At 44.0% G+C, this 23,433-nt stretch overlaps 1 protein-coding gene across 1 annotated transcript in view; it reads right to left on the bottom strand.

Moving 5' to 3' along the window:
• Positions 1-23,433, bottom strand: part of PPP1CC (protein phosphatase 1 catalytic subunit gamma) — a 147,653-nt gene that overhangs the window by 20,630 nt on the left and 103,590 nt on the right. Inside the window, exon 6 of the mRNA XM_069214857.1 lies at positions 2,027-2,161. Coding sequence (XP_069070958.1) covers positions 2,027-2,161 — 135 coding nt within the window. The remainder of the gene's footprint in view (positions 1-2,026; positions 2,162-23,433) is intronic.

The raw sequence follows: 23,433 nt of genomic DNA, 5'->3' as shown, positions 1-23,433 counted from the left end.
GTTAACCATAGTCTGGAGGTGGGAGAAGACAGCCTGAGGCAGGCCCACTTTCAACAGCCAGTCAAGATAGTTTAAGACTACCACCCTGGATCTCCACAGATTAGCTGCAACCACCTTGGTGAACACCCAAGAGGCGCTGGTAAGACCAAAGGAAAGCACAGTGAACTCAGTGCTTGTGGCCTACTGTAAACCACCAGTAACATCTAAGCAGGCGGGAGAGGAATGTGGAAATAATCAGCCTGTAAGTCCAACACTAACATCCAGTAAGTATGGTCCAGGGCAGACAAGACCGGAGCAAATGGGAGCATTTAGAATTTCTCCTTCTTGAGCAAGAGATGGAGGACTCTTCGATCTAAAATAGGGTGAAAACCTTTGGGGAGGATCAGAAAGTAGCAGAACCAGAGCCTGCCTACTTCTGGCACTGGAACCCTCTATGGCTCCCTTGGTCAAGAGAGCTGCGACTTCTTTGTGAAAGGATAGATGATAATCAGTCATTCAGTCCTGATATGGTGGCATGGAGAGAGGGATAATCTTGGAGAGGTAGTACCCCCTTGGACAATCTGCAAAACCCAACTGTTCGATGTTATGGCCAGCCAGTGGAGCAGGTGATGGCAAATCCTGTCGCCAACTGGGTTTCCAAGTTGGTACAGAGGCAGACCAGGAGGGATTAGGAGCTGCTGGGGGATGTTCAAGCAAGAAGAACTGATCAGAACGCTGGCACCCGACACCCCACCAGCTGCCCTCACCACCACTGCATAGGAGGCACACAAGTTATTTTGGAGCTAGGGAACTATCAAAGTTGGGAGCGGAACACTGGATCAACATTGAAAGGTCCAGATATATGCGGCTATGGGGTGCCTATGTGCAGCCATGTTCAGTCCCAGGGTTGTAAAAGATTGTCAAAGTGTCACAAGGCACTACCTATCTGGATAAGGAAAATTCTAACAGTAACTTCTAGCTCAACCGATCAGCTGAATATTCTAAAGATGAGTAATCTGGTGTTAGAAGTGTAAATCAGAAATGACCTAGTCAGTCAATGTCCAAGTTGGGGAAATTTCATACAAGTATAAAGAGCTCTACAGCACATCAAAGCAAAGATACAGGAACAGCTGTAAGCTCACAGGTTGGCATTTAATATCTGCCTATATCCAGCAGGTAGATAGGCAGGACATGGTGCTGATGGAATGTGTCCAGTAAAGAAAATGTAGGATAAGGACACTGCCTTGGTGGAGAATCTGCTTGCAAGCAATTCTACTTTACAAACGTCTTGTGTGTCTAGCACATAAATATTAAGAAATGTTCCTCAGGCCTCTTTTCCAACAATGGCTAAATAGGTCTAATGACTGCTGAAGTTTACAGTTGACCCTGAATCCCAATTAGCCTCTAGCAAAAAGAAACATGGCTATTTGGGATTCTTTCCCCACTCAGGAAGGGCATGTCTTGTAATATGCATTTGAGTTTCTATTGTAGTACTAGCGCAGCACCACAGCAAGTGGTAAGGTACAGAAGAGACAGGCAGAAATTAAAGCAAGCTTGAGATAAGTCTTTAAACATTATAGAAACTAGAATATATATACACACACTACATAAACTTTCTTGCAGTTTTATAAATTGCTTTTTATTCTATCAGCATCTTACCTCAAGGAAACCTGCAGACAAAAATGGGTAAATCATTTGAGCAATTACAATAGTTTCGACAAGAATAAAAACATTAAAGGGTAATGAAGTTTAGTTATGAACGAGTTTATCAACATGTAAAATTGATGTACAGTTCCATGCACCTACGCTTGAGTCAAATATTCTGCAACCGCTACAAAAAAAATGAGAAATAATAAAATGAAGCCAACATGTACAAATTTAGTTTGAATAAGGTTTCATAATTTTCATAAGAGGATGGCATGTCCAAGTCATGAGTGCTCAACTTCTGAATCATTCATGAAAGACCAGCTCAAATCCTGATCAGTTTGATTGGGTAAATCAAAAGATCTTTAGACTAGAATAGTAGCCAATAAGTAAGCTCTCATACCTGAAATGAGCACATCAAGGTTTCATCCACACTCATCATGGCACCTGCATTATCAAATTCACCACAGTAGTTTGGTGCTGAGAACAAGGTTACCAACTGTCTCTTTGCGAAGAACTCATACCCATCTTCAACAACCTAGCGGACAAACAATTAAACAGAATGATTACCATAAATAACATTCCAAACAAGTATAAGTGAAACAAGGTATTGTGAACATAAGTTGAAGGGTTTTGTAATGCACAGCATGAACTTAACCATATACCTCTTAGTTCTATAGTATTCTCAACTGGAAATCACAGCGTTACAGGGTTGCATGGCTCTTCAGAGTTGAAATCAGTAAGAGTTGGGGAATCAGGAAAATTAAGTTTACAAAAAAATTAGAGAAGGAAGAGTTTACCTGTAACTCCAGTTCTCATGTAGGGGTATTTCCATGATAGTCATAAGCGTTGAATAGTTCTGCCCACCTGCAGGAACCCCAAAGCACTTTTCCAAAATATCAAGTGTTGATGTTCGACTTACTTCAGGAAGGCCTGCAAAGTCACTTAATGTCAATATGCAGCCTAAAGGAAAGGCTACAGAGTCCAAAATTCTTCAGCTGGTCTGCTTTCGAAAAGGGCAATATACTAAGGCACCTGCATTCAAATGCATGAAAGTTGAACATTCTTGCAGGAAAAAAAAAAACCATCACAAACTTTTGTAATGCAGAATAAGGATAAAGGAGTGCAGGGCAGTGTAGCCCATAGGCTGCCACTAAATGAAGAAAAAGGGGACTGTGTCTTTAAGAACAGACAGACCTCCAGTATCCCATCATGCCTAGAGTGAGGCAGTTACCTCAGTTCTTTTTGTAGGCAGTCATCGGTGAGCATCATGGTATTCCCAAGATATTATTTTGTCTACTTCACTGGGGAGGAGGGAGGGTTGTTTAGGACTATCACGGAAATACCCATATGAGAGAACTGGAGTTACAGGTAATAAACTATTCCTTCTCTCGTAGGGGATTTCCATGTATAGTCATAAGCCTGGATTAGAATAGCAAGCCCATCCCAGAAACATCAGGAGAGTAGACTGAACACTGCAATGCTCTATACCATAGAGGTTTCTGAGAGAAGCTTGTCCTACTTGAGCATCTGTCCTGGCATCAGAGTCAAGACAGCAAAGTTTAGTGAACGTGTGGACAGACTTCCAGGTCGCAGCCCTGAAGATACCTGCCAGGGGAACCTTCAACAAGGCAGTCGTGGCAGACTCTCCTCTGGTAGAATGCGCTCTTGGTCTGCCAGCTAGGGTTTCGTCAGCTAGTTGGTAGCAATAAAGAATACAAGAGACAATCCACCGAGAGATTGATTGTTTAGAGGGGGCCAGCCCGGGACAAACCGGTCCATAATTAATAAGTTGTGATTTTCTAATAGATTTGGTTTATTTAAGTATAGTTTCAAAACCCCTCTTTACGTCTAGAGTGGAGTGCCCTCTCAGCAGGAGTGGATTGGTTTTGAAAGACAATTGGCAAGGAAATGGTCTGGTTGACATGGTTCAACTAACCTTGGGTAAGAATTTAGGATGTGTTTGCATCACTACTTTGGAGGAGTGGAACACTGTAGGGCTCATGAGCACAGAGCCTGAATCTCGCTAACCCTGTGTGAATGTCACTGCCACAAGGAAAGCAGTTTTCCAAGTGAGGTGTTGGAGATGCTTTGTGTATGGGCTCAAATGGATGAAATGAGGTGTGAAAGGTCCACGTTCAGCTCCCATTGCAGAGAAGGACACCTAAGTAGTGGAAACACTTAGTCCCTCTAGGAAATCTTTTATGACTGGCAGCTTAAAGAAAAATGTTTGAGGGCCCTTTTCTGTATGCAGTCAGAGCTGCCAGATTGACTTTCATAAAAGAGAAAGATCAGATTTTGGTAAATGTAACAAATATTGTAGGATGACATCCTCCTGGCAAGATATAGGGTCTATCGTCTTGGAGGAACACCAGATGCAAAATCTCCATTTGGAGGCATATGCTGCTCAGGTGGAAGGTAGTTATGCCTCTTAGAATTTCCATACAGACTTGTGGAAGACATAAGTGCCCCAACTGTATTAGCTCCGGAGCCATGCTGCCAAACTCTAGGAGAGGTTGGGGTGTCTCACCTGACCTCCAAATTTAGTCAGGTCTGGCCTGCATGGAAGCTTGAGATGTGATCGGAGTGACCGGTAAAGGTCCAGGAATCACCACTGTCTCAGCCATTCTGGTGCAATGAGAATCAATCTGGCAGTGGCCATTGAGTTTGGTTAGGACTGCTGGGATCAGGGGAATTGGTGGAAAGGCGTACAGAAATTTGTTGGACAAGTCTATCCACAGAGCATTCCCAAACTATTCTGGATGTTAAAACCTGGCAGCAAAGCTGCTGCATTTTCTGTTGTCCACTGTGGCAAAAAGATCAATAGAAGGTGTGCCCCACAAACTGAATATATCTTGGATGTCTTCATTCAGTACCCACTCATGGTTCTCGTCTAGAACCCTGCTGAGGGCATCCACTTGTACTTTCTGAACTCCTGGAAGGTGAGTTGCTATCTTCACATTCCTGGCCAGAAGCCGGTGCCAAATTGTAAGGGCCTCTTGAGGCAAGACTCTGGATTTGGTCCCCCCACCCCCTCCTTGTTCCAGTAATACATGGTGGTTGTATTGCCAGTCTGGACGAGCAGGGTGTTGAACAAAGGGAAAAAAGCCTTGAGAGCTAGGTGAACTGCACGTAGCTAGAGAAGATTGATGTGGTAAGACTGCTCCTTCAAAGACCAGAGGCCTTTTATTTGTAGGTGATCCACATGAGCTCCCCACCAGAGGAGAGAAACATCCGTCACAATGGTCTGGTCCCATTGGTCCTCTAGGCACTCCTGGAGAGGTTGCATGTGGAGACGAGTGTTGGGAGTTAGGAAGATGCAGGAGGCCATGGAGCCTAGAAGTGAGGAAACTGTGCATACTGTTGGGCGACGGATAGTCTTGAGAACGCAGCACTTCTGTAGTATTGAGACGTTCATCAGAATGACACTTTTCCCTGCAGAGTCTATGGTAGCTCTGGTGGCGAGTGACCTTCCCCTTGCTCAGAGGGGCCACTGGCTTCTTGCTGGCATCGCCTCTCTGCTTACACTTGAAGGCGAACCTTCTCCCTGTCGCGCAGGGTAAGTCTAGAAAATGACGTGCAGATATTACATGAGGCAGGAAGGTGTGAAGAAGGTAGGCAGATGATATAGACAATCTGTTTTGACCTTTTTTCTGCCACAACGTGGCCATTTGTCAAAAAGCAGGCATTTTACAGGGAAAAATACCTTAAATCCTGTCGGAAAAAGACAATTCAAGAAACAGTGGGGAAAAATAATAATAAATCAAGTGAAAAAGCTGAGTTAACTGCTTCACTCTAGGTATGATGGGATACTGAAGGTCTGTTCTTAGACAGTCCCCTTTTTCTTCATTTATAATGGCAGTCTGTGGGTTAAACTGCCCTGCACTCCTTCATCCTTATTCTGCATTACAAAAAGGTTTGTGAAGGATTTATTCTGCAAAAAGTTTTCAACTTTCATGCATTTGAAGGAAGACATTTGCCTTAATATATTGCCTTTTTTGAAAGCAGACAAGATGAAGAATTTTGGTGACACTAGCCTTTCCTTAAGGTTGCATATTGATAAAGTGACTTTGCAGGCCTTCCTGAAGTAAGGCGAACATAAAGATATTTTGAGAAAGTGCTCCGGGGTCCCTGTAGGCAGGCAGAACTATTCAATGCTTATGACTACACATGGAAATCCCATACAAGAGAATTTTAATTTCTGTGAGAGCAAGTTAAGAATGGGTTTATTTTTAAAGGATTAAGACTAGAGAAAAAAAAATGAAATGGCTTTTCTACAAGTTTGTGATCTCCATTTGCAACTGGTTTGAAAAGGTCTGCAATGGTCTCTGTTTTAAACTGGAAAGATGGTGGTTAAAATGCTCAGACAGCTTCTGCAGTACAGTTTGATTCTCTGCAGGACCAACTATGGCTTCCATCTGAACATTCGAAAAATTAGTAGTGACATCCTATAAAAGATGCATTGTGGGCACCACACACAAACTAAAGGTTATAAAGACTTCCCTGTATGGAACCTTTAAAATCGAGGCTTCAGTGACAACTATTTAAATGTCACTAACCAAGTTTTTTGGGGAAGACCTTCAAGCTTTGATATTTTAGGATGGTGATAACCATACTTTTGCTGCAATGGAGCTTTGAGAGGAGATCAGCCCATACTTGCATGAATAGGGTCATCCTGCATCTGTGAATAAAATTTCTTACCGGCAACTTGGATATATTTTACCAGCTTCCAAGCTTGAATATGTCTAGCCAGGAAGAGACTCTTCAGTAGTCCAGAATAATACAGCGTTGTTGAAAGGATTTATAAAATACTTACTGGGACTAAGTGCTTCAAGTAGCTACTTTCCTCCTTAGAAGCGAAGAAGTGAGGAGAAAAAAAAACATAGTAAGCTTTTCATTATAGCTTTGATAACTACTAATGGCACTGTTTGGATTCCAGCAAGGCTCTGATTATACCACTTCTCTGCTCACCATAAACAATCCAAGTAAAAAGACATGTCAAATATTGTGTTCTGTGATTCTGGCGGCCCAGTTTGGTAAAAGGCTATTTAGGGCAGCATTTAGAGACTTATCCTCATCAGCATGCTCCAGTACCATCATGTAGGAGTTATGCTTATCAGTGTTAATAACACTTTTTTTTTTTTAAAGGACAGAATCAATTTGAATTAGTTATGTATGCTATTTTGCAACACAGCAGTGGCTTACTTGAAAAATAGTTGAATGTTTGTGGGTTTGTTATATAGGTACAGATTTGGTTTTAAGAAGTTATAGGGTTGAGGCACCATATTGCGTGGTAAGGAAAATGTCACTTACCCAGTGTACATCTGTTCGTGGCATGATACGCTGCAGATTCACATGCTTTGCACATCCCGCCATCTAGTGTTGGGCTCTGAGTGTTACAAGTTGTTTTTCTTCGAAGAAGTATTTGAGTCACGAGATCGAGGGACTCCTCCCCTTTCGGCTCCATTGCGCATGGGCGTCGACTCCATCTTAGATTGTTTTCCACAGAGGGTGAGGTAGGAGTTGAGTATTATAGTAATAGTTCCCATGCAATGGAGTAAAAATGTATGTACATAATGTGGTTTAAAGCCATATATTTACAAATGTTCAAGATCAACTTCAAACGGCTACAGGCTCCCGGGGAGGCGGGTGGGCGCATGTGAATCTGCAGCGTATCATGCCGCGAACAGATGTACACTGGGTAAGTGACATTTTCCGTTCGATGGCATGTGTAGCTGCAGATACACATGCTTTGCATAGTCTAGTAAGCAGTTATCTCCCCAAAAGCGGTGGCTCAGCCTGTAGGAGTTGGAAATAAAGTTTGTAGCACTGCTTGTCCTACTGTGGCTTGTTGTGTTGTTAACACATCCACACAGTAATGCTTGGTGAACGTATGAGGCGTAGACCATGTGGCAGCCTTACATATTTCATTCATTGGAATATTTCCTAGAAAGGCCATGGTAGCACCTTTCTTCCTAGTTGAGTGTGCCTTTGGTGTGATAGGCAGTTCTCTTTTTGCTTTGAGATAACAGGTTTGAATGCAACTATCCATCTGGCAATGCCTTGTATGGATATTGGATTCCCTGTATGAGGTTTTTGGAAAGCAACGAATAGTTGTTTTGTTTTTCGAATATGTTTTGTTCTGTCAATGTAGTACATTAATGCTCTTTTGATGTCTAATGTATGTAGTGCTCTTTCAACTACAGAATCTGGTTCAGGAAAGAACACTGGTAGTTCTACTGTTTGATTTAAGTGAAACAGTGATATGACTTTTGGTAAGAACTTTGGATTTGTTCCTAAGACTACTTTATTCTTGTGTATCTGAATAAAGGGTTCTTGTATGGTAAATGCCTGTATTTCACTTACTCTTCTTAGAGATGTGATGACAATTAGAAATGCTACTTTCCATGTTAAATATTGTATCTCACATGAGTGCATGGGTTCAAACGGTGGACCCATGAGCTGTGTTAAGACAATGTTGAGGTTCCACGAAGGAACTGGTGGTGTTCTTGGTGGGATAATTCTTTTCAGTCCCTCCATAAAAGCCTTTATGACTGGTATCCTAAATAGTGAAGTTGAATGCGTAATTTGCAGATAAGCTGAAATTGCTGTGAGATCTTTTTTAATGGATGAGGAAGCTAGCTTTGACTTTTGTAAGTGCAGTAGGTAGCTGACGATTTCTTTAGCAGATGCGTGTAAGGGTTGAATTTGTCTATTATGGCAGTAATAAACAAATCTTTTCCACTTATTTGCATAGCAAAATGTCTTGTGGTTGGTTTTCTAGCTTGTTTTATGACCTCCATACATTCCTGTGTAAGGTCTAGATGTCCGAATTCTAAGACTTCAGGAGCCAAATTGCTAGATTCAGCGATGCTGGATTTGGGTGCCTGATCTGTGTTGGGTTAACAGATCTGGTCTGTTCGGTAGTTTGACATGAGGCACTACTGAAAGGTCTAGTAGTGTTGTGTATGAGTTGGGGACTGCATCATTGGTGGAGTGGCTACCGGTGATGGTTGTGGTGAGCGTTGTGGAGATGGTGGTGGGGTTACTTGTCTTGCCACTTTTGCCTGTGGCTGCTTGTCTTTCTTGGAAGGCAAGTTTTCGTTTCATTCGAATTGGAGGGAGAGTACTGATCTTCCCTGTTTTTTTGGATGTGGAGCCTTCTTTGGGTGTAGTCTGGCTCCATTGTCTCCAGTTCCTGTCCAAATCTATGTGTTTGCATTTGTGAGGACAGGCCTTGTTCCTCGGAACCTGATTTCGGTTCCGAGGCCGGATGTTTCGGTATCGAAACCTTTTCGGCTGCCTTTTTCGGTTCCGACGACACTTCTTTGCTCTTCGGCGTACTGATTTCTCAGTGCCGACTTGGTTCGGTGTCGATCTCTCGGTGCCGAGATTGCTCTGAGCCGGTGTCGAGTCTGCTCTGACCCGGTATCTGGACCGGAGTCGGATGACTTAGACACATGCATGCCCTTTTTCGGTGCCGATGCCCAGTCACCTATTTTTCGGGTTAAGCCATGGCCTGTTGGCGGTGGCATCCCCTGGGCTTTACGTGAGTCTTGTGCATCGACGTCTTACTCATGGTTTTCGGTGTCTGTTCGGGATCGACCTCTTCTGAGTCTGAATCCTCGATGGAGAAGGCTTCCTCTTCTTCCTCCATGTGTTTGTCCTGTCGGCACCGACACCATCTGTAGTCTTCTTGCTCTTCGGTCCCTTAAGGTCTTTCTGGACCGAAATGCCTGACAGGCCTCACAGGTATCCTCTTTGTGTTCTGGCGACAAACACAAATTACAGACCAAATGCTGATCTGTATAAGGATACTTATTGTGACATTCGGGGCAGAAACGGAATGGGTCCGTTCCATTAGCCTTGAAGACGCACGCGGTCGGGCCGACCAGGCCCCGACGGGGAATCGAAAACCCCGAAGGGCCGCCGAAGCTCTTCAAATTTCGGTGTCTATCTGTTGTAACTAACCCGATACCGAATGCAAACAATACCGTCTAATTTTCCGAGTTTTCCACTAACTTTCCGAACCGAATCGCGGAGCGAAAAGGAACACGTCCAAACCAGATGGCAGAAAGAAAACAATCTAAGACGGAGTCGACGCCCATGCGCAATGGAGCCGAAAAGGGAGGAGTCCCTTGATCTCGTGACTCTAAAAGACTTCTTCGAAGATAAACAACTTGTAACACTCAGAGCCCAACACTAGATGGCGGGATGTGCAAAGCATGTGTATCTGCAGCTACACATGCCATCAAACATACACACATATATAAAAAAAAAAAAACAGAAACCACAAAGGTAAACAATGAACAATCAGGGGACAGCACATTTAGAACATGCCCAACGGCATCTTCCCTCAGATGTTCCAGGCACTAGTCAGACAAACCTCACTGGCCAAGAAGGGGAGCTTCTAAAGGGAGGAGGGCGGGTCGCATGTGAATCTATGAACGATACCAATACTGGAGAAGGGAGTTACAGGTAAGTAATATTCTTTCTCCAGTACTGGGGTATCTTTTAGATTCACATGCTTGAATCAGAATACTTAGTGCAAGACATTAGCAATGAAATGCATATGCTAGCAGATGAGGGGTACCACATTATATGGTAAAAGGCTCACCTTATTGGAAATTATGCTGAAGTACTGCTTGACCCACAGCTGTATCAGTGGTCTGTGCTGAAGCCAGACAGTGCTGGGAGAGAAAGTGCCTGCTTTTTCCAGGTTCCATAAAAGCATATCTTTTTTGATGGATATGCTAGCAAATAAGACAACCGTTTTGAAAACTGCTCTCGTAGATGTGCTTTAGTTTTTTTTGTTTTTTTAATGGCTTGCCCAGGAGTGACAGCACTGGATGGCAGATTAAATCCCTCTTGCTATGGTGGGCTTGGAGACTGGTCCACCTATGTGATTGTAACCACAGGCCACAAAAAGTTGATCAGCAGTACGAATATGCTTTGTTAGATGCAAGTAAAATTTTAAACATCTCCTGATGTCGAATATGAAGACTGTTCCGCTGGTGTTTGACTGGGAAAGTTAAGCATAACCGGTTGCTTTAGATGAAAATCAGTAGGGACCGTTGGTATGAATTTGGGATTAGATTGTAGGATTACCATTGTATCTCTGAATTGCAAAAAATTTTAATAGTGAATGCTTGTAGTTCGCTTACTCATCTAGCGAAGGTGAGGGCTAGTAACATCACCTTCCAAGTAAGGAGCTTCAGTTTTGCCCAATGAATTGGTTCAAATTGACTTTTAATCAATCAGTTGGGATAGCATGGTATTCAGATACCATGCAGGTGGCAGTGACTATTGAAGGATATGCTTTGAAGAGTCTTTTGAGCAGTTGGAATATTGTGACCACAAGGAAGGAGTCCAAAGTTCGCCTATACCTGGAAATAGCAGCCAGATGCACCTTGACAGTGGAGTGCGTTAGACCGGATCTAGCTAGAGACAACAAACATGACACCTGTTTGGGAGGAGCTGTGATAGGATGTACTTTAGATTTCTCACATCTAAGACAAAACATTTCCATTTGAAGCAATATGTTTGGTTGGTAGAATGAGCTGGACTTTGCAAGAATACTCCGACAATCTTCTGGAATATCTAGGGGCTGTAGCTTATGGTGCTCAGGAGCCAGGCTGATAAATGCAGAGGACTAAGGTCTGGATGAAAGACCTGTTGATTGTTCGATAACAAGTCTATTTTCTGCTTGAGTTGAATGTGTTGGTTCACAGACTAGGAGCTCCGTAAACCAGTGTTTTCCAGGCATCATGGAGCTAGGATTATTAACGACATGTTTCCTATTTGATTTTCTGCAGGATTTTAGGAATAAGTATCAGGAGGGAAAAGCATAGCCCTAAATTCTGGATTACTGCATTGAAAGGGGTTTCTCCGAGGTTTCTTTAAGGGTACCTGTTAGCGTAAAACCATCATTTGTTCTCAATGACAATCAATCCAGATTGGGCTTGCCCCATCTTTAAAACATGGCATCCAGGACCAGTTAATTCAGTTCCCATTTCTGACATATGCTCAAGGTGTCTGCTAACGAGTTGTGTACTCCTGGGAGATGTTCTGCCCTTATGGTTATGCAATGCCAGATAGATGAAGCTTCTTGGGACAGTCTTGGATCTTGTACCTCTTCGTTTGTTGAGATAATGCTTACTGTGTTGTCTGTCCTTAACATCGAGGAACCTTGATTTCTCAGTAGAAATGCTTGAAGAGCTAGTGAGACTGCTCTGAGCTGGAGAATTGGATATGCAGTTGACACTGGTCTTGAGTCCAACTACCCTGAATTTGCGGATCTCGGGAGATGGGAGAAAGGACTCCAAGTCCTACAGAGAGACTGAGCTTATCCACCAGGGAAGAGACGTTTTCATGACTGGTGTGATCCGTACAAGGTCAAACTGACCTTCCGACTGGAGCCACTGAGCATCCAATGGCTAGTGGAACGGTTGCATTTTGAAATGAGCATTAGGTATAAGGAGAATAGCTGAAGACATCATGCAACCAAGCGCACTTTCTTGAAAGGAGGCACGCTTGAATGGAGTTTGTTGCCTGTGTGAAGACAATGCGTTATCAAGTAATGTCTAGCGTTACTCCCAGAAAGACCAGCCTTGTTAAAGGCAAAAGGGACGTCTCGAAATTTACTGAGCCCCAGGTTTTGAAAGAGGTGAAGACACCTGGAGGTATCCCTCAACATCTGTTGGGAAGATGGAGCCTTTATCAACCAGTCATCAAGGGAAAACGTGAATGCCTGGTCACAGGTGGGCCACCAGTGTGGGAGAAAAACGTTTTTTTCAATATCCAGGTAGCAGATCGGAGACTTTGAACTAGTAATGTGTACAGACTATTGAGAATCTGAGGAATTTGCAGTGCTTGGGATGGATGGGAATATGAAGATATGCATCCTGGAGATGTAGGCTGGTGAGAAAATTTCCAAGGTTGAGAAGTTGGAGAAATTAGTGAAGGGAAACCAAATGAATAGATTGTTTCTTCAGGTACTTGTTGAGTTCCCCCCCCCCCCCCCGAGGTTGAGAATGGGACACCACTCCCCTGACTTTTTTCACAAGCAAAAAAGAGTGGAGTAAAAACCCTTCCCCTTTGAGAATATGGAACCAGTTCTATGGCCACCTTTGACAATATGGCCAAAACAGACATCATGCCAGAATGGCGAGTTTGCGGCTTGGCCAGTGGTACCAGACATGATCTTATATAGATCTTTTATCTATATTGTCTAATCACCTGCCCTCCCTATCAGGTGGAGGGAGACGAGATAGGAGTAGGAGGATTTTTAGATCTGTTGTGCAGCCTGAGTAAAGGCTGCATCAAGCAGGCTGGAGCATCATCTGCCAGTTTTTTTGTTTTTTCCCCTTTAAATTATTGGGAACAGCGGGAATTGTTGGCGGTGTTTATGGTTTTGACTCCTTCCTCATATGTAGTCTACATTCTGTATTGCTCTGACTTTATGGATTGATCTTTGAAGAAAAAAAAAAAAAAACAGTACATCTGTTTAACAGTAATGGGGGTCATGGAAACGCTTGGCTGCTCACTCAATTAGCCTACGAATATCACCAATATTTCCAGGTGGAGAATCTTCTGGTTGTGGCACGAGAGGAGAAGGTGGAGGGATAAGGTAATCATTCTATTCTTTTGTAATGGTATGATTGTGATTTCGCCTTCTTCCATCTCCATCATCAGTTGAGGAAGGATGGTCTTGAGGAGGCATGGTAATACAGGTATGCGGGGGTCATCCTTGGAGTAGAAGGTGGGGCAGATGTTGGAGATTTCAGTGCCTGCATAGTTACTACTGCAGGTGATTACAAACACTTCCCAACACCAGCTGAAGCATATAAATTTTTAAGCATGCTTTGCAGGTTTTGCACAACAGTAGCTGAAACCCGAACCTTGTCTGGTGGCGGTGGACGACACATCAGGCAGATACAGTTTCACATATTGACGAGTTTGGTAAACAGGCACATAAAATCTTGCTCTTAGTCTTCATCCTGATACTTAACGTGCAATTGAGGGGCTGTGGGCTGCACCAAACATTCCTTGATCATTGTCAGAGTCTTGAATATCCAGTAAGGGGCTGGGTATAAGAGGGGACACATCAGTAGGCAACATGAAACTAAGATGAATACAGTAAGGAGATAGTAAGACTCATCGACAAGGCCATAGACACTGGGTAATAGTAATGTTGATGACTTAGTGTTTTGACTTTGCAGACGAGGCCTTTTCTGATAGCTGCGTTGTCAACAGTATTGTCAACAATAGTGGTACTGATGCGATCGTTTAATGTGTTGGAACAGTATGTCGACGTGATAGTGTCGACAAGGTAGTCAGTCAACGTTGAAACACTTGATATTGTCGACCATGGGATTGAGGACTACAGTGAGAGCCTAGTCTGTCTTTTGTCACTTCTAGCTGTCATTGGCCATGGTTTTAACGTTTTGGGTGCCGTAGATTTCTTTCTATCTAATGGTGACTGAGACAGGTTCAGACAATCTACACTTTATAGAAATGGCAACAGATGGAGTAGATGGCTCAGATTTAGATTCTGGAGAAGCCCTTTTTGGTGTTCATGGTGGGCCTTTTTGAAGGCTTTTTTTTCCTTTGATGAGGGGGGGGTCGACTCATGGTGAGACCATGTGAATAGCAATAATTAACAATTTTTTTTTTTGCCATAGGCTATAATGGAGACGGCAATTGCTCATATAGCCTATCCATGTCCTTTTGTGAAAGGACTCAAACCTGCCTGCTGTCCAATTAGGCACCAGCACCCTCTAGAACCTTCTCCAGAGAAGCTCCCTTCCTCAGATTTTCCAGCACAAGAGTGAAAAATTCTAACCTGAGAGGAAATGCGAGCATCAAAGGGGAGGAGGGTGGGTTGCATGTGAATTTATGAAAGATACCAATATTGGATAACTGTAGTTACAGGTAAGTAACTTGTTTTCTTATCCAGTATTGGATCTTTCATAAATTCACATGCTTGAATCTGAATAGTCCGCAGTATTGTTGATAAACATATCCAACGTGGATGGAGGGTGCGAGCATGAAGACCCTCTATCTCCAATATAAATAGTTAACTCATACATTTTTCATTGTGAGCTTCGAAGGATTATAGATACTTCTAAGTAAATGCACACATACTGAAATTCAGGTTGTAAATGCCGATATAGAGATATATATATATATATATACACATATATACATACACACACACACACATTCATATATAAGTGTAATAGAAATCACGGTTATTTGCATCTCAAACCATTTGTATATAACTAAGGAAAGGTCTCACCTTAATGAAAGATGGCGTAGAACAGCTTGTCCTACTAGAGAGTCGGTTCTTTGTGATGACTCCAAACAATAATGCTGCGTAAAGGAGTGCGTAGTTTTCCATGTCGCAGCTTGGCATATTTTATCAAGGGCAATACCTTGAAACAAAGCAGCCGATGTGGAGACTGCTCTCGTGGAGTGGGCTCTCGGGCGCCTAGTCAGCGGTCTTCCTGCCTTGGTGCGACAGAATTGGATTGTTGAGGAAATCCATCTGGCTATAGTGGCCTTGGTTACTCCTGTTCCCTGTCGTCCAAGAGAATAAGATACTAGGAGTTGGTCTGATTTTCTGATTTGTTTGGTAGTTTAAAGATAAAATTTGAGGCATCGTTTGATGTCCAAAGAGTGTAGTTTTCTCTGCGATCGTAGTAGTATTTGGAAAAAAAGGTTTGTAGAACAACAGGTTCATTGAGATGAACCAAGATGGCACCTTGGGAATGTATTTGGGGTTGGTTCTGAGCATAACAAAGTCTTCAGAGAAAACTAAAAAGGGTTCTTCAGTAGTGAACGCCTGTATATCACTGACTCTCCTGGTAGAGGTAAGAGCGAGCAAGGTTGCCACTTTCCAAGTGATGTACTTGAGTTCCGCCCTATGAATGGGCTCAAAAGGAGCTTTCATGAGCTGGGAAAGGACATCATTAAGGTGCCACTCTGGCGGAGGTAACCGCACCAGGGGAAAGTGTGGAAAAGCCCTTTCATAAACTGCTTAATGACTCTGGATGAGCCGATAGATGGCATCTCAGCCGATCGTCTGTATGAGGCTATAGCTGCTAGGTGAATCTGGACTGATGCATGGCAAAGACCAGCTTTGGAGAGAGAGAGAGAGAGCAGGTAAGAAAGAATTTGCTCAGGGTTAATTTGAAATGGGCGAAAATTGTTCTGAGAGCACCAAACAAAATCTCTTCCACTTGAGTTTGTACGTCTTATTTGTGCTCTCTGCTCGTGCCCTAGACAATATAAGTCTACATTCCTGATCGATGTTCATATCGTGAAACTCTGTACTCAGGAGCCAAGCATGCAATTGTAGTGAAGCTGGGTCGGGATGTAGGAGGAGACCCTGATTCTTCATTAGAAGTGTGTGGTTGCAAGGAAGGCGGACTGGATTGGCCACAGACCGGAGTTGGAGCTCCGTGTACCAGTACTGTCTGGGCCATTTGGGTGCTATAAGAATGATCCTGCAGCATTCGGTCTTCATTCTGAGGAGCCTGGGAACCAGTGGGAATTGGGGGGGGGGAAAGCATATGCAAAGATCCCGGACCATCTCATCAAAAGAGCATTTCCCCATGACCCCGGGAGTGGGTATCGACTGGCGTAAAACTGGCATTTGATTTGGTGCTCAGGTTGGTGGCAAACAAGTCTAGGATCGGCCGACGCCATCGTTGGAAGATGCCGTCGAGTATGTTCTGGTTGAGTTCCCACTCGTGGCAGTTGTCGTCCGTCCTGCTGAGAGAGTCCGCTAGAGCGTTGTTGACCCCAGGCAGGTGCTCCACCCTGAGGCAGACGTTGTTCAGTGTGAGCCAGTTCCAAAGAGACTGAGAGGGAGAGGGATCTTGTTCCTCCCTGTTTGTTGATGTAAAACATACTTGTTGTGTTGTCCGTTTTGACTAACACTGATGATCCTGCGATGCGTGGCAGAAAAGCCTTGAGCGTGAGATCGATCGCCTTCAGCTCTAACAGGTTTATGTGCATTTCTTTTTGGAGCCTGGACCATCTGCCTTGAATGCGCATGTCCTGCAAGTGGCCTCCCCATCCTTCCAAGGAGGCGTCGGTGGTGATGACAGTCTGTTATTGGTGCTAGAAAGTTAAGACCTTGGGAGAGGTGGTTGGTGCGAGACCACCATTTCAACGCCTGCCTAATTTTTGGTGTGATAGTTATCAAGTCGAAGGACCCTAGCGACTGGTTCCATTGAAGTTGCAGTTCTTCCTGCAGCGGCCTCATTTTGAGTCTTGCTAGCCGTACTAGGACTATGGCTGAGGAAATCATGCCCAGGAGCTACTTGAACAGTCGTACTGAAACAAACTCTTTTGTGGAGATTGACAGCCAAGTGGGTTAGCTTCTGCTGCCTTGCTAGAGTGAGATATGCCTTGTTTTGGATAGTGTCTAATTCTGGTCCCAGGAAAACTCTTCTGCATGAGGGGAGCACGACTGACTTCTGTAGATTCACTGTTAGACCCAAACTGTGGAATAGTTTTAAGCAGGCATTTGTCACTTTGGAAGCTAGTAGAGATGACGGAGCTTTTATGAGCCAGTCGTTCAGGTATGGGAACACCTGGAAACCCTTGCTTCGGAGGAAACCTGCGACTGGGGCAAGGCATTTCGTGAAAATTCTTGGAGCTGATCTGAGACCAAATGGTAGGACTTTGAACTGATAAATGGCACCGGCTACTGTAAAGCGGAGATATTTGCGATGTTTTTGGTGTATTGGTATGTGGAAGTAGGCGTCCTGGAGATCTAGAGTGGTCATAAAATCTCCAGGATTGAGGAGGTGCAGGATATCCAATAGTGTGATCATCCGGAAAGATTGCTTCCGAAGGAACTTGAGTTTCCTGAGGTCTAGTATAGGACGCCACTCCCCTGACTTCTTCCTTAGGAGGAAAAAACGGGAGTAGAATCCAAACCCTCGTCGTTGTACTGGAACTGCCTCTACAGCTCCTTTGGCAAGCAGGCTGAATACCTCCCCTTGAAGCAGACGAAGATGGAGAGATCTGCCTGATGTTGGTGGATGATGCGATGGCTTTTGTATGAATTCCAGGGTATGACCTCTTGTCACTATATCCAGCACTCATCTGTCTGATGTTATTTTCTTCCACTCTTGGATGTAGTTGGAAATATTTGCTCCTGGTGTGGGCACTGGGGGAGCATAGCCGGTGCCTGTAGAAGATCATTGTTTTCTGGGTTGATCTCTGGATTGTGAACCCTGTCTTCGTTTACCTCCTTGTCTGGCATAGGAAGCAGTAGATGATTGCCTGTACTGTTGGTGGTAGGAAGGCCTATATTGGGATTGCTGGTATTGCCTGTGGAAGGAACCTCGAAATGAGGTGAAACCTCTTCCTCTAGCACCCCAAAAGGGCTGCAGGGTACCCAGGGACTTGGCAGTGTCAGTCTTGATGGCTTGAAGCGTGTCATCTACGTGTTTGCCAAATAGAGATTCGCCATCGTAAGGCATGTCTAGGATCCGGGACTGCACTTCCGGCCTGAAAGATGTGGCTGAGCCAACCTTGGCGGCGTAAGACCGCGGCACCTGCTAGTTGACGAAAACCAGTAGAGGCTATATCAAGAGCGCAGTCGATTATTTCTTCCGACGTACGCTCACCCTCTTGGAGGATCTTCCGTGCCTCTGCTTGCTTACTTACTTTCAGGGATGAGGTCCAAGAAGGGTTGCAGGTCAGACCACATTTGGCGGTCATAACGACCTAGAATTGCCAAAGAATTTGCTGCTCTGACAGTGATTGCTGACATGGAGGATAATCTTTTGCCTATATTGTCCAATCTCCGTCCTTCTTTGTCTGGAGGAGTAGAGATAGGCGTCGATAGGTTTTTGGAGCGCCTTTGAGCAGTCTGTGAGATAACTGAGTCAGGCTTTGGATGGCCAGTAAGGCAAGCCAGAGAATCTTGGGTTGCCTTGTATTTCTTGTCCAGTTTTTGCAGGACTGGTGGAACTGTAGCCGGGTTGCGCATAATCTTTGTACCTTCGCTCCATATGAAATCAATAATCGGAATGGACCGTACAGACTTCCGTGACTGCTCCTTAAAATCATGTAGGAAACATTCCGACTGGGAGATGTTGGAAGGTGAAAGCGTACAGCAGCTCTGTCCATAAGATTATGGAAACCACCTATGTCCTCGGGTGGAGAATCAGAGGGGCGAGGAGGTGGTGGAGAAGGAGTGGGGGCTAAGTAATCATCCCATTCCTCAGTAGGATGTTGCGGGGTAGAAATTTCTCCTTCCTCTTCTTCCCCTGAAGTGGAACCTTCATCTCTAGGGGGTGCAGCTAACACCGAGTGGGATGTTATTCTTGGAGTAGCTGGAGGAGGAGGGACATTGATTGGTGTCACCGGAGAAACTGGCGCTGGTGGCTGTGCTTCTGCTGCCAGTGGGAACCTTCTCCTATAATCCTGTAGCATAGATTGTAAATCCTGGATTAAGGAGGAAGGCATCTGTATAGTCTCTCTATGCTGAGGCTCTCTTGGTTGGTAATAGTGTTCCTGATGAGTTGTATGGTTGGTATTGGTCATACTCATCCTAGTCGTCTTCTTCTTGATACTTGACGTGGAGCTGTGAGGGGCTGTGTGCATCTCTGAAAGGACCTTCATCAGATTCCCCCCAGTCAAGAAGATGACTGGGTACTAAAGTTGAAACCTTGCTTGGAGATGTGTCTATTGGATAAATGTCTGGTGTGGGCAGAGATGTGATCCTGACCATGGCTCGGAGATCTGGAGACCTGGAAGAGGTAGGAGTCGCCTCTATCTGCCTAATAGGCACCAGTGCAGTCGTCGATGGCGTGAAAGTTGATGGAGCCGTGGATGGTACAGATTTTTCCATCGACTATGGTCTTGGCGATGATAGTCTCGGCGACGATGGTCTCGTTAACGTCATAGATGGTAGTGTCTTCGTCGACGAAGACTTCTTTGACGGTGTCCCCGTCGACGGTGAAACAGCCGATGACATTGGCGTCGCTGACGTTAGTTGACGGGGCAGTCGAAGGTGTTCTAATAGACTATGTTTTTGTAGTCTATGGTGTACTAGTCGACGGAGGCTTGAGTGAGGGGATAGGAGCCCTTACCGTCGATGTTAGAGTAGTTGACGCTGGTCTCGTCGACGATGTAGTGGAGACAGTAGTTGTTAGTACAGTCGTCCCGGTCGTCGACGGTGGTGTCGATCTGATTTTTAGAGTCACTTTTCCAGAAATAGAAGGCTCTGAAGGAGAAAGACTGTAGGACTCCTTCTGAAGAGGAGAGGAAGGTTCAGAGGAGACTGAAGTCTGTAAGCCCTTCCCATGATGTGATTTCTGCCTCTTCCTAGATTTTTCTGTGTGGCCCAGGTCCTCAGATTTGAACCTTTTATGTGGCCTCTCTGACCCACTCTCCTCACCTGAAGTACAGGATTTAGCCTGTAACCATGTCAGGAGCCTACCCTCACGGATTCTGAGGGTCTTTGTGGAGAAGGTGCGACATATCTTGCAGTCCTTAACCTGGTGTTGTGGGTAGAGACAATACAAGCAGTCTTTATGTGGATCATGTACATGGAGCCTTTTCTTTCCACAGGTCTTGCAAGGGCGGAAAAGGCCTTTTCTAGAAGAATCCGACATTTTCAATTCTTGAGAGAAACTGTTCTGAAGTAGAAGAAAAACTGAGCAGAGCTCAGGGAGACTCCCTTCACACGACATGTGGTAGAAAATCTGGAGAAGGTTCTAGAGGGTGCTGGTGCCTGATTGGACAGCAGGCAGGTTTGGGTCCTTTCACAAAAGGACATGGATAAGCTATATGAGCAATTGCGGTCTCCATTATAGCCGATGGCAAAAAAAAAAAAAAAAAAAAAAATTGTTAATTATTGCTATTTTATGTACCGTGGGACTCCCACTTTGACGACGGGGATGAGTCAAGCATGTGAATTTATGAAAGATCCAATACTGGATAACTTGCCAACTGCCCGTCACATTTCGTGCAGATTCAGTGACAAATTTAAGCAAATAAAAATGTTATTTACACATGCCCACCTCAGTGCCATTTCTCAGACTGACACAAAACTTAACCTACCAATAGAAAACTAACCAATTGAATCTTCTGTGCAGAATCCGGCCAGTGATTAATATATTACTACTTTTTTGCTACCTGTAACTTTTAAACTGGCCCCTCCTTAACTGATCGAAGTACGAACCGTAGGCTAAATATGGTAAGTGTCTATCAAATTTTATCAAGCTGATGTGCAAAGCAACAAATTATCAACTTTCTATATGTACACACCCACAACAACCGGCACTTTTGTTTAACAAACCAGGCTTCACGTTCCACATTTATTTGCTACATGTATACATATGCAGCTGTCAGGACAGCTAAAATCCCCTCTATGCCACATAGGGACGACAAATTTTACTCCAATTCTTAAAAATCATGCTTTGAGTAAACTTCTACATTCATGCCCAGTTTGGCAAAAATATGGTCAGTAGTCTTTGCTGTATTTCGTATGGATATGCCACAAAGGTGCAGACTCTACGCATGTGCCAAATTTTGTTCAAACCACTCCATGACAACCAAATGTTCTAGACGAATCAAGATGAATCAGAACTTAGCTTTTTTTCTAGTGCAACGTCACCATTAAAACCAATGAATTCTCCAGTTGTTTGCAGCACACATCTAGCACCTCCTTTGGTGTCAATGCCATCCACATGACTTCATTGACAAGTGACAATATTTAATGCACAACTTACAAAATCACCCTTGCTGCTGCCTGAACCATGATTTGGGTTATCCTCTTGAACTGCTCATGATGACACCACATAACATTGATAATGGTCACACTGAAGATACTACTGATGACACTTCTGACTTTACCAATCAGATCAAGCACAAAACTCCAAAAACGTTCATCAAAAAAACAAATCACCTCAAACTGAAGCCAAAACAGGAGGACTCAGGTGAGACTTTAGTACACAGAATAGAAAGTTTGATATATATATTTATTTTTTAACATGGACTTAAATTTCATAAAAATCATACAATAGTACAATGTATAGGTATCTCAGTACATTAGGCACAGTAGCGATCAGGTAGTAAAATGCAGATTTAACCGTCATTACATCACCCACACAAGGTCTCCAAGGCCAGTCTGCTCAGACTCAGTACCCATATACTGCAAATAGGCAGTTCATAGCAGTGTAGGAGCAGCAAGACTACTCAGTTGTATTTTCCCCATCCCAGGTCCAGGAGTTCCTACAGCATTCCTGCCCATAAAAAACAATCCTCCAATTTATCGGTTCTAACCTCCAGCATGCAACGTTCTTCTGCTACTGTCAATTTCTGGTTGCCATTGTGTATGTGGGTTGTGTAGGCAGCAATCTAATAGCCTTTGTTTGCCAAGACCAAGGAATGGATAGATTGACTGCAATTGCACTGCTAAATACACTTGATGCAAGATACAGAAATGCGCCAATGTGAAGTGGGCATTACCAGAGGCGTCTCACCAGTGCATGAGCTTTGTTCCACTCTGTTCCAAGGGCACCTTCAAATCTGTGCCAATACAGTTGTGCCAGCTGCAGGAACTTAAGTGTCGTGTTTGAGTGCACTGTAGAATTGGGATAGCAGTCTTCGGAGGGAACCCATATCAAGCAGCACCGCCACTCCAAGGGGTCACGTGTGCAGGAAACCAGCTAAGTATGAGGAGATTTATACCTGGACTTTGCCCTGGAGGGAGAAAGCTTATGAACTCTTTTCTAGAGGCCTTTGATAGGAGGTGCAATTGCACTGGTTCTTGGCCTTATCGTTGATCAATTACTCAAGACATGGGCCTCCAAGATCTTTGCACCTCGTTTCTGGATAGCCTTCTGCAATGCTATCTGTATTTAACAACAGACTCCATCTTGACCAACAACTCCATTTTGTGCTTAGCTTAAGGTGCTTGCCATCACATCGGTAGCACAGCTTGTTTTCCACATAGAACGGTGTTTGTGCTTCTTCCCACCAGCACCGGGTGGCACTATGTAGGAACAGAACATGGGTGGATGTGGACAGTATAAGTGATGAGTCTCAGCTTCGGAATGTTTTCATTACGGAAGAGTACTGCTCCTGCGTCTCTGGAATGCCCATTGGGCAGTGCCCAATACTTTGCGTGTTTGACGAAGACAGTACAGCCAGCACTTGAATTTCATAACCTACTCGGAGGGAGGAAGGTTGCCAGAACCTTCATCTTGGGTTTAAGGTGTATATAAGGTGGGGAAGCTTGGCACTGAGGCAGGAGGAACTCATTTTGGGGTGGAAGCACTGCCCAAAAACAAAGTCCCATTGGGGGAAGGTTCTCCTGTCTCAGCTGTCCAGGGATCCTCAGACTGACATTGGTAAGGAAGATGTTCAATCCCCATGGTGATGCATTTATATTCTTAATTATCTAGCTTTGCATGTGTGTGTAATACATGTGAGATATATAAACAAATGAAAAAATAAATAAAATCACTGCATATATTCATTGTTGACATATTGCACCGTTTTATGCCTGCCAGGAGTATTTTGGCATTTACAAGTGTTTTACTGCATTGAAGTTAAATGCTCATGTTCATGTGTACTTTTATTCGATATCTGGGAAGTGCCTTAATAGTCATTATTCAAACTAGGAGTGCCACATTTCCTTGGCATCGTTTTCCTCTTAGTTTGAAGCAGAGGAAAACGCATTCGGATTCATTTGGAGGCTGAGATCACACGACTCAACAAGACTATCATGCCTCAACAAGACTATCATGAAGATTTGTAATATATATCTGTCAA

This window comes from Pleurodeles waltl, chromosome 11, assembly GCF_031143425.1.
Source record: "Pleurodeles waltl isolate 20211129_DDA chromosome 11, aPleWal1.hap1.20221129, whole genome shotgun sequence".
NCBI classification, from domain to species: Eukaryota; Metazoa; Chordata; class Amphibia; order Caudata; family Salamandridae; genus Pleurodeles; species Pleurodeles waltl.
The sequence above is the reverse complement of the archived record's forward strand: the minus strand, read 5'-3'. Positions and strand labels throughout refer to the sequence as shown.